This window comes from Hypanus sabinus, chromosome 16 (assembly GCF_030144855.1).
Source record: "Hypanus sabinus isolate sHypSab1 chromosome 16, sHypSab1.hap1, whole genome shotgun sequence".
In the NCBI taxonomy this organism is placed as follows: Eukaryota; Metazoa; Chordata; class Chondrichthyes; order Myliobatiformes; family Dasyatidae; genus Hypanus; species Hypanus sabinus.
This window is the reverse complement of record NC_082721.1, coordinates 89,805,567-89,823,514: the sequence shown is the minus strand read 5'-3', so window position 1 is coordinate 89,823,514 and position 17,948 is coordinate 89,805,567. Positions and strand designations below refer to the sequence as shown.

At 41.9% G+C, this 17,948-nt stretch overlaps 1 protein-coding gene across 1 annotated transcript in view; it reads right to left on the bottom strand.

The window, feature by feature from the left end:
- Positions 1-869, bottom strand: part of LOC132406558 (nuclear receptor subfamily 5 group A member 2-like) — an 82,414-nt gene extending 81,545 nt beyond the window's left edge. The window contains exon 1 of the mRNA XM_059992383.1: positions 750-869. Coding sequence (XP_059848366.1) covers positions 750-825 — 76 coding nt within the window. The 5' untranslated portion in view covers positions 826-869. The remainder of the gene's footprint in view (positions 1-749) is intronic.
- Positions 870-17,948: the final 17,079 nt, after the last annotated feature.

Below are 17,948 nucleotides of genomic sequence, written 5' to 3'. Positions count from 1 at the left end.
TCAATTTGACACCACACAGAGCACTGGAACCATTTATTAATAAGCTTCAGGCTTATTCATTTTTGAATAAGGGTAAAAACTATGGAAACATCCCATTGGTCTCCTTGGTTTTGTATTGAAAAAAGACTCTCAGCTTCTATTGCTTTAGAAATAAGGGAGATAACAGGGTGAGAAAGTCACATATAACATGCTGAGGTGTCTGAAAAAGACCTTCAAAACACAAAATCCCTTCCAGGTCGGATGTTAAGTATCCCAGAAGGGAAAACTAATATCACTAGAAGAGATTGGGAGAGAAACATCCCTTTACAAATGTACTGTGGCAAACTGCAAAACAATACCAGGAACATTCCATCTGCTCCCAAAACTGTAAACTTTTTCTATAGATAACAGAAAAATACAGAACACCAAGTGTATGCAATACCACAGAAAAATTTGTGTAGAAACTTCTTCATTGATTGCTAATCAAAGTGGTGTGTGTGTGTGTGTGTGTGTGTGTGTGTGTGTGTGACTCCAGAAAGCCATTAGGAGTAAAAGTATCTTCATTACCACATTTTAAAAAAGAAGCCAATTCATCCAACAAATTAATGATAGTGTTAAATTTGTAAAAAATCTATTGGACATTTTGCATCAAAGAACACATCGTGTTGGATGAATGAGTTAGGAATCTTTGCAAACAGAATAATTTCTAAAGATGGAAATTTACCAGCAACACAGTTAAAAGAAAAGAAACACAAGTTTCCTGTACTCACTCTGTATCAACATTTGGTCTGATCCCGAATCCTGAATGTAGAGGAAGTTGTTTTCAGTATCTATGTTTGGCAGCATTGCCAAAGCTGAGTCTGTCAGTTGTGTGCACACTCCTGGGAACACACTGCACCGTTAATACTAGAGGTGCTTTGTAGCGACTGTGGTGAGCAGGGAAAGCATCTTCACAGGAAGAGGAGGAGGGACAGAGCCACTCAGTGGACTGACATGCTGACTGGCCACTCATGGATTGTTTCTTATCATCCAATGGTTAGGAGATTAGGTAACAGAAACGGGAGCTTACACATTAACCATGTCAGTCTTATCATGGCTAGTTTACCATCATGATTGGACTGGTTTATTCAGCAGGCCTCTGACCTCACTGAACACATGGGTCAATTCAGCACAGATCAGAGGGCTTTGCAATTTCACCATATAGTGTGTTTTAGCCCACAAAAGTATGGCTCAGAAGGTCATGTCCTGGTGCTATAACACAGATGCAAGTACAAACATAGAAAGAAACATGAAAAAGAGGAGCTGGAATGAGGGAATGAACTGCCTGGGGAAGTGAACCAGTACATGGTCAAAAAGTGTTTAGAGGGACATGGAACCAGGTGTCACAGGCTTGGGATCGAAGGAAAGGCTTCTAAGATCTGACTTAAGATCTTTAAGACAGGTTCAGCAGCCAGAGGATAGATTGTTTTCACCAAATGAGCAAATGGGATGTCTGACTATCTTGGTCGGCTTTGACCAGTTGGGCCAAAGGCCTTGTTACCATGCTGTATGACCCTTCAAGCCTGCTCCACACTTTCATATAATCATGGCTGATCTATCTTAATACCAGATGTTTCTCTCACCATATCCCTCTGTCCTTTGTGACTAGAAAATTCTAAGGATTCAAAGTAATCTCAAAGTTTGTATGCAGTATACAACTCTGAAATTTGTCTTCTCCAGCCAGCCATAAAATAAACAAAACCATGGAAGCCACTCAACAAAAAGAAAAACATGAACACTCATGTGCAAAAACATGTGCAAATGGCACCAAAACATCAAACACTCACACATAAAACAAGTCGCAGAAAATGATCCCTGTCTTGAATTAAAATTCAATGACTTGGCCTCCCCTTACTTATTGTCATACAGAGTTCATTGGATTCCATTGGTTCACAAAAGCAGTTGCTGGTGAACCTGTCTTAAAGAACTTAACTCAGTTCTGATAAATCTTACACTGTATCTCAAGTCTGTGATGCAATGCTCCAAGCACCCCAAACCAGGGGAAGTTGAGCCTTACCAAATTGCTCCATGTAATCGTCCTGACAGCTTTTGATCAATCCAGTGAATTTTCATTACCCTAACTACAGCAAATATATTCTTTATTTAATGTGAGAAGACTAAAATTGCACACAATTCTTCAAGATTCTGTATTTGTAACATATCATTGTCCCTGCATTCAAAACCTCTACCAATTGTTCATTTGGCTTCTTAACTGCTTGCTTCATTTGTATGTTTTCTCTCAGTAACAGATCTAGGAGGACATTAGTACCACTGCTACATTAACATTTCCTAATCTATCACCATTGAGATATGACTCTGTCTTTCTGTTTGTCTGACTAAAGTGGGCAAGTTCACACTTACAGACTGCTGGAAGAACACAGCAGGTCTGACAGCATCTATGGAAAAGAATAAGCAGTTCATGTTTTGCTCCCATGCTGAGCCTGTCAATTTCTTAAACTTTGCCTCTAACTTCACCCTGCCCTCAAATTTCCTTGGTCCTTCTCTGACACCTCTATCCAATTTCTCAAACTCTGGAGGGAAACTACATACTGTTATCTTTTATAAACCAAATGGCCCTGACAGCTGTATTGACTGTACATAGAACAGTACAGGACAGGCCGTTCAGCCCACAGTGTTGTGCTGAACCAGCTAAAAAGCAATCAAAACACCCAAACACTCATCCCTCCTCCCTATAGTGCAGATAAAAAGTATTCTCCACTTTACCACTCTGCCCCCCAGAAGATTTCATGTTTTATTGTTTTACAACAATGAATCACAGTGGATTTAATTTGGCTTTTTTGATGCTGAACAACAGTAAAAGACTTTCATGTCAAAGTGAAAACCAATCTCTACAAAGTGATTTAAATTATTACAAATAATATACACAAAATAATTGATTACATAGGGCTTCACCCACTTTAATGTGACACAACAAATCATCACTGGTGCACTTAATTGGTTTTTGAAGTCACATAATTAGTTAAATGGAGATCACCTGTGTGTAGTGACGGTGTTTCAATTGATTGCAGTAAAAATACACGTGCATCTGGAAGGTCCATCTGCTGCTGAGTCAGTATCCTGGTAAAAACTACACCACAAAGACAAAATAACATTCCAAGCAATGCGGCAAAATAGTTATTGAAATGCACAGCGGATAGATACAAAAAAATTTCCAAGTTAAGGCAAAGAGAAAGCAACTGTTGAATAAAACGCACATGAAATCTTAGCTAGAGTTTGCCAGAAGGTATGTGGGAGACTGAAGTCTGCTGGAAGAAGATTCTATGGTCTGATGAAAACAGAATTGAGCTTTTTGGCCATCAGACTAAATGCTAACAACACAAACAAAATACTGGTGGAACACAGCAGGCCAGGCAGCATCTATAGGAGAAGCACTGTTGACGTTTCGGGCCGAGCCCTTTGTCAGGACTAACCAAAAGGAAAGATAGTAAGAGATATGAAAGTAGTGCGGAGAGGGGAAATGCGAAGTGATAGGAGAAGACTGGGGGGGTGGGATGAAGCTAAGAGCTGGAAAGGTGATTGGCGAAAGTGATACCGAGCTGGAGAAGGGAAAGGATCATGGGACAGGAGGCCTCAGGAGAAAGAAAGGGGGAGGGGTGGAGCACCAGAGGGAGATGGAGAATAGGCAGGGTATTGGGCAGAGAGAGAGAAAAAAAACAAACAACTAAATATGTCAGGGATGGGGTAAGAAGGGGAGGAGGGGCATTAATGGAAGTTAGAGAAGTCAATGTTCATGCCATCAGGTTGGAGGCTACCCAGCCGGTATATAAGGTGTTGTTTCTCCAACCTGAGTGTGGATTCATCTTGACAGTAGAGGAGGCCATGGATAGACATATCAGAATGGGAATGCGATGTGGAATTAAAATGTGTGGCCACTGGGAGATCCTGCTTTCTCTGGCAGACCGAGTGTAGGTGTTCAGCGAAACGGTCTCCCAGTCTGCGTCAGGTCTCACCAATATATGAAAGGCCACACCGGGAGCACCGGATGCAGTATACCACACCAGCTGATTCACAGGTGAAGCGTTGCCTCACCTGGAAGGACTGTCTGGGGCCCTGAATGGTGTGGCCTTTTATATATTAGTGGGACCTGATGTAGACTGGGAGACCGTTTCGCTGAACACCTATGCTCGGACCGCCAGAGAAAGCAGGATCTCCCAGTGGCCACACATTTTAATTCCACATCGCATTCCCATTCTGATATGTCTATCCATGGCCTCCATTACTGTCAAGATGAATCCACACTCAGGTTGCAGGAACAACACCTTATATATAGGCTGGGTACCCGCCAACCTGATGGCATGAATATTGACTTCTCTAACTTCCGTTAATGCCCCTCTTCCCCTTCTTACCCCATCCCTGATTATTTAGTTGTTTGGTTTTTTCTCTCTCTCTGCCCAATACCCTGCCTGTTCTCCATCTCCCTCTGGTGTTCCCCCCCTCCCCTTTTCTTTCTCCCGAGACCTCCCACCCATGATCCTTTCCCTTCTCCAGCTCTGTATCACTTTCACCAATCACCTTTCCAGCTCTTAGCTTCATCCCACCCCCTCCGGTCTTCTCCTATCATTTTGCATTTCCCCTCCCCCCACTACTTTCAAATCTCTTACTATCTTTCCTTTCAGTTAGTCCTGACGAAGGGCCTCGGCCCGAAATGTCGACAGTGCTTCTCCTTATAGATGCTGCCTGGCCTGCTGTGTTCCACCAGCATTTTGTGTGTGTTGTTTGAATTTCCAGCATCTGCAGATTTCCTCATCTTTGCAGACTAAATGCTATGTTTGCCTAAGCCAAACACTGTTCATCATGAAAAACACAGCATCCCTACCATGAAGCATGGTGGTGGCTGCATCATGCTGTGGGAATGCTTCACTACAGCAGGCCCTGGAAGACCTGTGAAGGTAGAAGGAAAAATGAATGCAGCAAAATTAAAATATTTGCTTTCCAGCAAGACAATGACCTCACTCCAATTGAGAGTTTGTGGCTGTTCACTCACAATCCCCATGCAGTCTGACAGAGCTTGAGCTGTTTTGTAAAGGAGAATGGGGAAAATTGCAGTACCCAATCGTGCAAAGCCGATAGAGACCTATCCACACAAACTCAAGACTGTAATTGCTGCCAAAGGTGCATCTACTAAATAATAACTTGAAGGGGGTGACCAATTATGCAATCAGTTATTTTGTGTTTAATAATTGTATTAAATTTAGACTAATTTGTAGAAATTTGTTTTCACTTTGACATGATAGAGTCTTTTCTGTTGATCAGTGTCAAAACAGCCATATTAAATCCACTTTGATTCAAAGTTGTAAAACAATAAAACATGAAAAGTTCCGGGGGGGGGGGGGGTGAATAGTTTTTATATGCACTGTACATGATGTCCAAAAGGCCCCTGAAAGCCTCTCATGTATTTGCCTCTACCACCATAGCAGGCATCCAGCACTCTCTGAGTAAAAACCTTACCCCTCACATCCCCTTTGAACCTGCCACCTCTCACATTCAATGCATGCCCTCCAGTATTGGAAACAGTTCAACCCTAGGAAACAGATGCTCCGTTTACTCTATCTCTGCCTCTCATAATCTTATAAGCCTCTATCAGATCTACCCTCAGCTGCTGCCACTCCACAGAAAACAACCCAGGTTTGTCCAGCTCTGATGATAGTGCATGCTCTCTAAACCAGGCAGCATCCTGATAAACCTCTCCATTACCCTCTCCAAAGCCTCAATCCTTTCTATAGTGAACCAACCAGAATTGTATGCAATACTCCAGATTTGGCCTAACCAGAGTGTTACAAAATTGCTATCAAACCACTTGACTTTTAAACTCAATACCTTGATTAATAAAAGCAAGCATTCCATAAGTCTTCTTAACTACCTTATTGAACTGTGTAGTCATTTTCAAGCGGCTATGAACTTGGATCCCAAGGATCTCTGTGCTCAGCTACACTGTTAAAGGATCTTGACCATAACAGTGTACTGTCTCCTTGCATTTGCCCTATTAAGATGCAACACCTCACATTTATTTGTGTTAAGCTCCAGCTGCCATTTCTCGGCCATATCTGTAACTGATGTATTTCAGCTGTATTCTTATCCAGTCTTCTGCACCATCTACAACTCCACCAATCTTGGTAACATCTACAAATTATTTTTTCCTATCCTGTCACTTGTAAAATAGATCTGTTTTTAGGATGAAACTTTCTTCTTCAAAAGTATCGGAGTTTTCCTCCTTCTTCAAAGAGTAGGGTTTCACTTCTGCAACCATTGATACACTTCCTTCATTTCCCATGTATCTGCCTTTACGAAATCCTCCCACTGCGAGAACAGGGGGTAAGGGTTCTCCCTGTCCTTACCAACCACCCTACAAGCCTGCATGTACAACACAACTTTCTCCATGACTTCCACATCTATAATGGGATCCTATCATTTAACACATCTTTCCCTCCACCCCTGTTATTGCTGGGGTCATTTTCTATATGACTTTCTTGTCCATATGTGCTCCTCGCTGTTCTCTCTCCTGGCACTTAACTCTGCTAGTGAGACAAGAGCTACACCTGCCCTGTACCTCCTACTTCAACATCATATATAACCATATAACAATTACAGCATGGAAACAGGCCATCTTAACATTTCTAGTCCATGCCGATGCTTACATTCACCTAGTCCCACTGGCCTGCACTCAGCCCAACACCCTCCATTCCTTTCCTGTCCATATACCTATCCAATTTTACTTTAAATGACAATACTGAACCTGCCTCTACCACTTCTACTGGAAGCTCGTTCCACACAGCTACCACTCTCTCAGTAAAGAAAAATCCCGTCATGTTACCCTTAAACTTTTGCCCCCTAACTCTCAACTCATGTCCTCTTGTTTGAATCTCCCCTACTCTCAATGGAAAAAGCCTATCCACGTCAACTCTATCTATCCCACTCATTATTTTAAATAACTCTATCAAGTCCTCCCTCAACCTTCTACACTCCAAAGAATAAAGACCTAACTTGTTCAGCCTTTTCCTGTAACTTAGGTGCTGAAACCCAGGTAACATTCTAGTAAATCTTCTCTGTACTCTCTCTATTTTGTTGATATCTTTCCTATAATTTGGTGACCAGAACTGTACACAATACTCCAAATTCGGCCTCACCAATGTCTTGTACAGTTTTAACATTACATCTCAACTTCTATACTCAATGCTCTGATTTATAAAGGCCAACATACCAAAAGCTTTCTTCACCACCCTATCCACATGAGATTCCACCTTCAGGGAATTATGCACCATTATTCCTAGATCACTCTTGTCTACTGCATTCCTCAATGCCCTACCATTTACCATGTATGTCCTATTTGGATTATTCCTACCAAAATGTAGCACCTCACACTTATCAGCATTAAACTCCATCTGACATCTTTCAGCCCACTCTTCTAACTGGCCTAAATCTCTCTGCAAGCTTTGAAAACCTACTTTATTATCCACAATGCCACCTATCTTAGTATCATCTGCATACTTACTAATCCAATTTACCACCCCATCATCCAGATCATTAATGTATGGTGGTGGCATCTGTTGGTCTCGAGAGACCATGGATCTGCACCTGGAGACCAGCAGTTGCACAAGCTGCAGGCCTTCCCCTCTCCACACCACTGATGTTGTCCAAAGGAAGGGCACTAGGACCCATGCAGCTTGGCACTGGTGACATGGCATAGCAATGTGTTGTTAAGTGCCTTGCTCAAGGACACAAACACGTTGCCTCAGCTGAGGCTCGAACCAGTGACCTTCAGGTTACTAGTCTGATGCCTTGCCCACTAGGCCACGTGCCAACACAATGTATATGTATATTATTGTATATGACAACAAAATTGGATCCAATACAGATCCCTGAGGCACACCACTAATCACTGGCCTCCAACCTGACAAACAGCTATCCCCCACTACTCTCTGACATCTCCCATCTAGCCACTGTTGAATCCATTATACCACTTCAATATTAATACCTAACGTTTGAACCTTCCTAACTAAATTTCCATGCAGAACCTTGTCAAAAGCCTTACTGAAGTTCATATAGACAACATCCACTGCTTTACCCTCGTCAACTTTCCTCGTAACCTCTTCAAAAAATTCAATAAGATTTGTCAAACATGACCTTACACGCACAAATCTATGCTGACTATTCCTAATCATTAGGAATGTTTATTCCTAATCCTTCAGGGACCCAAACAGTCCTTCCCAGTAAGACACCACTTCACCTACAAGTCTGTCATGGTTGTCTACTGTATACAGTTCTTCCGGTGTGGCCTCCTCTACATTCAATTTAATTCAAGTTTAAATGTCATTCAACCATACATGAATATCCATGAATACAGCCAAACAAACCAGTGTTACTCCAGGGCCAAGGTGCAGAACACAATACCAACAGTCAAACAGCACAAAACTCACAGAGCGCATAAAGCAATCAGTAAGATACAGACACAACCGTAAAACCCAGACCCAAGCCATGAATGCCGCAGCAATCCGCAGATGATCAGAATTCAGCTTGTCTTCTGCTGAGTGAACACTGGGAGGCAGCGCTGTCTCCAGCCTGGACACCATACCACAGCCCCAAAACCCCCACCCCCCCACCGGTGGAGTGCAGCAGCCCCAATGCCTTTTCGCCACTTTCTGGTGGCTGAAAGAGGCAACGCTGTGGCTGAGGCCTAGTCCTCGCACATACAATACTGTATAACAAGCACAAATAAAATATTAGTAAAATGCAACCACACAAAAAAACTATATATAGTCCAGACACTGATTCCATGAATGCGCAGAAACCTGCATTTTTGCCATCAACAGCTTGTCTTCTTCCAAGCAGACACTGGGGACAGCACCAACTACAGCCCAAACACAGCACCACACCTCGCCCGGTGGAGCACATCTGTTCTGACACCTCTCGCCTGGAGGCTGTAACCAGGCTTTGCCATGGTTGAGGTCCAGTCCTCACTACAACCGAGGGCACACAGCTCCCTCACCAACTGCCCATGTTCTCAGTCAATAAATTAGTGAATCAAACTTGCAGCATTCCATGTTAACAATGTCCAAAAGGGTCTTGCGATCATAAGTGATGAAGATAGTCACTTGCTATTAGACTGTAGGCCTCCTTTGATTCAGGCAGCAGTATGATGCACAGCTACTTCATTTTTGCCACCAACAAGCAATTGGCTGATGGGCAGACCTGCAGTACTTTAAATTCCTAATGTCATTGTTAAATTGGTAAGTTGGTAATTGGTCATTGGTAATGTTTTAATGTATGGTACATTGGTGAGTACATTGGTACCTTGAGCATAGATTAAAGGATTGCTTCCTTGAGCACTTTCACTCTATCTGCTATAAAAGGTGGAATTCCCAGTGGCCACCCATTTCAATTTGCCTTCCAATTCCCATTCCAATACGTTGGTCCATGGTCTCCACTACTGACACAATGAGACCAAACTCAGGACGGAGGAGCTAAAACTTGTACTCTGTCTGGACAGCTTCCGATCTGATGTATAAACATTGATTTCTCTAACTTCCAGTAATCTTTCCCATTTTTCTCTTTTTCCATTCCCCATTCTGACTCTCCCCTCACCCTTCTAGTCTTAATGATGGGTCTTTCCTCAATATATTGACTGTTTAGTTCCTCTTCATTGATGCTACCTGACTTGTTGAGTTCTTCAAAATTTTCAGCACCTGTGGAATCTCCTGTGTTTTTAAGTTCATATTTATCCATATTGTACTGCATCTATGACACATTTACCCATTCACTCAGTTTGAATGAGCTGCCTTTAAGCTTGGCATCCTTCTCACAAGTCACAAACCCACCAGGGTCTGTGTCACCAGAAATCCTGGAAGGAGGAAAGACATTTCCTGCATCCAAACCATTTTGAATATCTGGGGATGATTCACTGATTCTGGGGTCTCTTGCCTTATATCCAGATTCTTCACACTTCCTGTCTGTCAATTAATTTTCAATCCATGCTAATTACATTAACTCTAATCCAAAGTTTTTTCACTTTTTAACTTATGTGTGGTAAAGTACACTTTTGCGCACTTATGTATAGTTAAGGATTGTAAAACATGCAAAGATTATCTCTGGGGTCTCTCCACATCCCTTTTTGTGACATTTACTGAGAGAATTGTATATGAAGGGTCCAAAACGTTGTTGAGGACCCCTTCCACCCATCCCACAATCTTTTCAATCCACTATCATTAAGGAGACGACACAGGAGCATCAGGACTTGGACTGCCGGCTTCTTCCCTCAGGCTACGAGACTAATGAATACCCTGACACCACCAAGGTCTGGTCACCAGGACAGCCAGCTGTTTACTGTTTACTCTATTGTCTACTGCATACTTCACATCTATTTTTGAATTATCTTTTATTAACTTATTTGTAGCAATATTTTGTTTGTGTGCTGTGTGTAATATATGTATTGTGGGTGTACAGTAGTCTGGAAGAAAGTCATTTTGTTGAGTTGTATATATGTATAGTCAGACGACTTCAACTTGAATTTGAGTTAAAATAAGAGACATCACAGAGGCTACAGATGTTGGACATCTGGATAAGCACATGCAAAATGCTAGAGGAACTCTATGGGTCAGGCAGCTTAAATGCAGGACAAAGGACAATCAACCTTTTGGGCTGAGACCCTTTGTTAGGCCTGGAAAGGAAAAGGGCAGAAACCAAAATGGTTTCCTTCTTCTGTTTTGTTTTGGCTTCTGCCCCCTTCTTTTCGAATCATGGTGAAGGCTCTTGTCACAATACATCGTCTGCTTGTTTTCCTCAATCGATATGTGTAATCCACACAGTTCCTCCAGAATTTTGTGTGTCTGTTATTGTTAAATTAGACTACTGTCATATACGTTAGGGTGAAATTGAGTACCTTATTTATAAGAAGTTCACAATGTGAATGTGACCAATAAATTTAACAATGAATGCAAAACAGCAGAATTGTGCAAAGACTGTAGTGCAATCTGAAGTATCTCCAAGAGGATGAATTTGTAAAATGCCTACAAGATGGCTTTTTAGAAAAGCTCATGGTAGAGGCCACTGGGGGATCAGTTATTCCGGATTAGGTGTTGTGTAATGAACCAGAATTGATTAGAGAGCTTAAGGTAAAGGAACACTTTGGAGAACAGTGATCATAATGGAATTCACCCTGCAATTTGAGAAGGAAAAGCTAAAGTCAGATGTATCAGTGGAGTAAAGGGAGTTACAAGGGCATGAGAGAGGAGCTTGTATTCATGTTCATGTCTACGTGTGAGTATGCAGACATTCAGATTCAGATTCAGTTTATTGTCATTTAGAAACCACAGATGCAATGCAGTTAAAAAATGAGACAACATTCCCTCAGAATGATATCACAAAAGCATATGCCAAAACAGACTACACCAGAAAATCCACGTAACGTTTGGCAATCCCCAATCCAGAGTCCGGAGAGGCTGCTGCGTATTAATATGGCGCTACCATCTAGCGCGTTCCTTGGAAAGGAGCTCCAAATCTACCAGACAAAACAAGACCAAAAACTAAAGCTACAAGACCTGCACAAAACCACATAATTACAACATATAGTTACAACAATGCAAACAATAGCATAATTGATAAAAAAAACAGACTATGGGCACAGTAAAAATAGTCCAAGATGTTAAAGGACTGTAAGTTCAAAAGAAATCACCACAGTTTCCACAAATCCCCAGGGTCCCGTCAGACTCGCCATCTCACAACGGCGGCAGAAAGGAATACCCCCGCTATGGACTTCCATGGCACCGCCCGACTCAGCCTCGCAGATGCAGCACACAATGGGAGCTCCGTCGAAACCAGCCTTGCAGACACAGCACACACCGAAAGCGACCTGAGTCCATCGAAAGGACTCCCGAGTCCGTCGAACCTCTGAGCCGACGACCATCCCCTCCCCTCCGGCACAGCTTCTCTGAGCATCATACTCTGCCGAGTGTATTAAGAGGGTTAGGTAGAATCTAGGGTTGCCATCAGCAATGTGACCCCAAGGACTGGGAGCCTGTTCTTCCCAGCAGAGTCCCGGACCTCACAGCAGCAGCAGCAACGAAGAAGGTCTTCCTGGAATTTCTCGATGTTTCTCCGTGCTTCCACGTCTGTTTTCAATCGATTATGATGGTGCACGGCACCCCACTTCACAAATAACAGATAATCAGTTTCGGAGTGGCTGCTGCAAGCTGTGTTGCGCCGCCACTTTGGATATGCTGTCACATGCATACATGGCAAGGGTTTGAGGGATTAATTTAATCAGAATCAGAGTCATGTTTATTATCACCAGCATGTGATGTGAAATTTGTTAATTTAGCAGCAGCAGTTCAATGCAATGCATAATATGGAAGAGGAAATACATAAATAAATAGATTGATTACAGTATATGTATTTTGAATAGATTAAGTATTGTGCAAAAAACAGAAATACTGTATATTAAAATAAGTGAGATAGTGTCCAAGAGTTCAATGTCCTTTTAGGAATCAGATGACAGAGGGGAAGAAGCTGTTACTGAATCGCTGAGTGTGTGCCTTCAGGCTTCTGTACCTCTTACCTGATGGTAACAGTGTGGAAATGGCATGCCCTGGGTGCCTGAGGTCCTTAATAATGGACGCTGACTTTCTGAGACATCATTCCTGGAAGAAGTCCTAGGTACTTTGTAGGCTAGTACTTAAGATGGAGCTGACTAGATTTATAACCCTCTGCAGCTTCTTTCAGTCCTATGCAGTAGCCACCCCTCCATACCAGACAGTGATGCAGCCTGTCAGAATGCTCTCCACAGTACATCTATAGAAGTTTTTGAATGTATTTGTTGACATGCCAAATCTCTTCAAGCTCCTAATGAAGTATAGCCGCTGTCTTCTTCATAATTACATCAATATGTTGCGACCAGGTTAGATCCTTAGAGATCTTAACATGCAGGTACTTGAAACTGCTCACCCTCTCCACTTCTGATCCCTCTATGAGGATTGGTATGTGTTCCTTCGTCTTTCCCTTCCTGAAGTCCCCAATCAGCTCTTTCATCTTACTGACATTGAGTGCCAGGTTGTTGCTGGGGCACCACTCCACTAGTAGGCATATTGTCACCACCTGAGATTCTACCAACAATGGTTGTATTGTCAGCAAATTTATAGATGGTACTTGAGCTATGCCTAGCCATATAGTCATGTGTATATAGAGGTGCACCACTGTTGATCATCAGCGAGGAGGATATGTTATCACCATTCTTCACAAATTGTGGTCTTCTGTTTAGGAAGTTGAGGATCCAATTGCAGAGGGAGGTACAGAGGCCCAGGTTCTATAACTTCTCAATCAGGATTGTGGCAATGATGGTATTAGATGCTGAACTGTAGTCGATGAACAGCATCCTGACATAGGTATTTGCATTTTTCAGGTGGTCTAAAGTCGTGTGGAGAGGCATTGAGATTGTACCTGCCATTGACCTATTGTAGTGATAAGCAAATTGCAATGGGTCCAGGTCTAGTCATGACCAACCTCTCAAAGCATTTCATCACTGTAGATGTAGAAACATAGAAACATAGAAAACCTACAGCACCACACAGGCCCTTCGGCCCACAAAGTTGAGCCGAATGCATCCCTACCTTAGAAATTACTAGGCTTACCTATAGCCCTCTATTTTACTAAGCTCGATACACCTATCTAAAAGCCTCTTAAAAGTCCCTATCGTATCTGCCTCCACCACCATTGCCGGCAGCCCATTCCACGCACTCACCACTTACTGAGTAAGAAACTTACCCCTGACATCTCCTCTGTACCTACTCCCCAGCACCTTAAACCTGTGTCCTTTTGTGGCAACCATTTCAGCCCTGGAAAAAAGCCTCTGACTATCCACACAATCAATGTCTCTCATCATCTTGTACAGCTCTATCAGGTCACCTCTCATCCTCCTTCACTCCAAGGAGAAAAGGCCGAGTTCACTCAACCTATTCTCATAAGGCATGCTCCCCAATCCAGGCAACATCCTTGTAAATCTCCTCTGCACCCATGAGAGTGCTATTAAGGCAGCTCACAGTGTTCTTTTTAGGCACTGGTATAATTGTTGCCTTTTTGAAGCAAATCTTCCGCCCATAGTAGTAAGAGGTTGAAAATATCCTTGAATACTCCCTCCTGTTTGTTGGTTTTCAGAGCCTTACCAGTTACTCCATCTGGACCTTCCGCCTTGCAAGGGTTCACTCTCTTTAAAGACAGTCTAACATCTGCCTCTGAGACAGGAATCACAGGGTCATCAGGTGGAGCAGGGATCTTCATACCTGTAGATGTGTTCTCCCTTTCAGAGCAGGAATAGAAGGTGTCATGTTCATCTGGTAGTGAAGCATTGCTGCCATTCATGCTATTGGGTTTTGCTTTGTAGGAAGTAATGTCTTGCAAACCCTGCCAGAGTGGCCATGCATCCAATATCACCTCCAACCTCGTTCAAGATTGTCTCTTTGCCCTTGAAATAGCCCTCCTCAAATCATACCTAGTGTTCTGGTACAGGCCTGGGTCACCAAACTTGAATGCTACAGATTTAGCATTCAGTAGACAACGTACCTCCTGGTTCATCCATGGCTTTTGGTTTGGGAATGTATAGTAAGTCATGTATAGTAAGTCATGTAATGTAATGTATAGTATAGGAGAACTAGGATAATTCCAACAAAAATTCTCAAGATCACCAATCTGAAACATTAGCTCTGTTCTCCTGTCCACAGAGGTTGCCTGAACACCTGAGAAGTTCCAAGATTCTCTGTTTTTATTGTCAGTCCCCAGGAACTGCACTGAAAAGAAAATTGCCAATCAGGCAAGATCTCCAAACAGTAAAGAACAATCTCTAAGCTGCCATGATGAACATGAGCAACCATGCCTTATTATTGCTCCAAACTCTTTCTTAGGGAAGCAGGGACGTGAGTTTGGAAACAAGATTGGGATGGAACAAGACCAATTGGCTCGCATGCATTTTTGTTATTGATCAATTGCAAGTCCCCTTTTCATGAAGCCACCAGTTACAAATTCCTCTCTGTCCTGACAAGAATATACTGTTGTTTGTTCATCACAGCTGGGAGTTAATCCTAGTCCATTCTTTGCCTTTTGTGGAATCACCTTCAGCAAATTCTCCGCAGAGATATAGAAGCAAGGTACCAGCTTCTTAAGGAATAAACAAAAATACTGAACAAATCTCAAAGCACTAACAAAAAATACATCAACAGTATATGGAACACTACAGAATATTTCCTAAATCAATTGAACAACACCTCCCAACACCAATCTCTCTGCAATGTCTGAACGGGCATCCTGCATGTGATAGTGCTCCTTGAAACATCAATATCAGAATCAGGTTTATTGTCATTGACATAAGTCATGAAATTTTAAACAAAAGAAATTCTCTATATGCTGGAAATCCTGATGAAAGGACTGATCACTCCTCGCCATAAATGCTGACTGACCTGCTGAGACCCTTCAGTATTTTGTGTGTGTTAGACATGAAATTTGTTTTATTTTGTGGCAGGCATAACAAATTACTGAAAGTTACAATCAAAATAATTAAACAGTGCAAAAGAGGAATAGTGAGGACCTATTCATGAGCTCATGGACTGTGCATAAATCTGATGGTGGAGGGGAAGAAGCTGTTTATAAGCACTGAGTGTAATTCTTCAGGCTCCTGTATCCCCTCCCTGATAGTAGTAATGAGAAGAGGGCATGTCATCAGCTCTAAGCCCCAGATCTCATTCTACAACAGTACTGTGGAGGTAACATCGCTAAAGAGACCAAAGTAGTTAAAGAAGGTCAAAAGGCCTTTGGCTCCTAATAGCTGGTTAGGCACAAAAATGCCCAAGAGCTTACAAATCTGCTTAGAATTTTAATCTGAAAATTCTAAGCTCATAACCAGTCTCGCAAACAAACTATATCTTTTATTGGTCCTTCCCTGATTATACTCCGTATTGTTTCTGAATGGCAAGGTTATACTTGCCTGGAGTGCAAAGGAGGAATTTTATCTAAAGTCCATAAACTTATCAAAAACTAATGAAAAGTTGCTGATAAGTTTAAAGAACTTAGTAGATAGAATAATGATCAGAAAGGAAAGTAGTGAATGATTTTTTAAAAATTTTATTGCAATGGAAATAATGAACAATATTTTTCTTTGTCAATCCAGTTGGAAGTTCTTGCATTAATCATAATTTAGTATCTTCTTAAATACAACCAAACTAACACTCAATGGAACAAAAGTGGGTGGGGCATAGTTGCATAGTGATTAGTATAATGATTACCAATAAGCTAGGTTCAATTCCCACCACTGTCTGTAAGGAGTTTATATGTTCTCTCTGTGACCATGTGGGTTTCCTCCATGAGATACTGCTTCCCCCTAATTCCAAAGATGTACAGTTAGCTGTATGTGGGTTATGTTGTCACTAGAAGCATGGCAACAGTGGCACCTTCCCATGGCATCTCCTCAGACTATTTTGGTTGTTGACGCAAACATCTCATTTTCGATGTACATGTGATATATGAAATTAATACTTATCTTTAGATAGCCAATAATATCTGTTTTTCTCTTTGTTATGTTGGTTGAGAATCTATGTGAGATTTTGGGTTATTTACTTGCTGTTGGTGTTTAGAGCAATAATGAAGGTCCTCCATCTCTAGTCTGTATAGAAGGATTCTTTATTACTGTTTCTGTAGCAATTTTTTTTGACCATTTAGGATTGTTAGCCCTGAGCTGAACCACCGAACATGGGGGACCGATGGATCAGTCTTAGTTTGGCCACTAACCTTTGACTTGTTTGGAATGTGCGACCCTACCAAGAGCCAAAGCATAATGCCTTGCTCCAGCTAACATACCCCACCGGGTCATTGAGGAATGCAATCCTCCTAACCCAACAAAGTTGTGGCCGTCTTGGAGAAGATTTTGGGTTGATAGTGCAGAAATTTTCAACATTCAGAAAGCACACTAAACCAATACCAACAGTGCTCTAATGAAAACAAAATTGCTGGAAACACTCAAAATGTTGGGTAGCTTTGGAGAAAGAAAAAGTGTTACTGTCTCAGGTCAGTAACCTATCATCAGAACAGACCTCTGTACAATTTTGTAGGTGTAACCACCACGCCCACCCCAACAAGAGCATTTAGTAAATATACCTTCATCATAGTGATAGAGCATAATAACAAGCCCTTCAGCCCAACTTATCCATGCTAACCTAAGCTAGTCCATATGCCCGTGTTTTCCATATTATTCTAATCTTTTCCTATCCACCTAACAGTCCAAATGATACTTAAGCATTGTAATTGTACCTGCCTCTACTGTTACATCTGGCTGCTCTTTCTATATTCACATGATATTCTATATTCTATGTTCACTGAGTGAACAAATTTTCTTTCCCCTCTCACCTTCAGCCTTTAGTTTTGCACTCCCTACTCAAGGAAAATACTGTGATCATTCATCTTATCTATGCCCATTACAATTTTATAAATCTCCATAATGTCACTCCTCAGCCTCCTATGCACCAGAGTTACTGGCCTCAGTCTATCCACTCTATCCTTCATCATTGCTGGGTCAAGAATGTTGGATCTCCCTTCCCTACAGAAACTCCCTAACCAACAGGACTTTGGACATAACTTCACCCAGACAGCAGAAGTTCCAGGAAGCAGCTCACTGTCATCTGTTCAGTGCCATTGACAACACTTGTTCTAGTATCTTCACCATGTTGGCTGCAGCAATTTATGAGGCAGACTACTTCCATATTCTTAAGGGTAAGGAGGGATAAGCAGTAAATATTGGCTTTACCAGTGATGTCCCAACACTCCATACAAGTGATAAGTGATCAGGCTCTTAGTTGTACACTGGATTAAAACTGACAATCAAAAAAGAATTAATTCCCATTCCATTGTTTTTAAAACTAATAAGTGTAAAGTATTTATAAAAT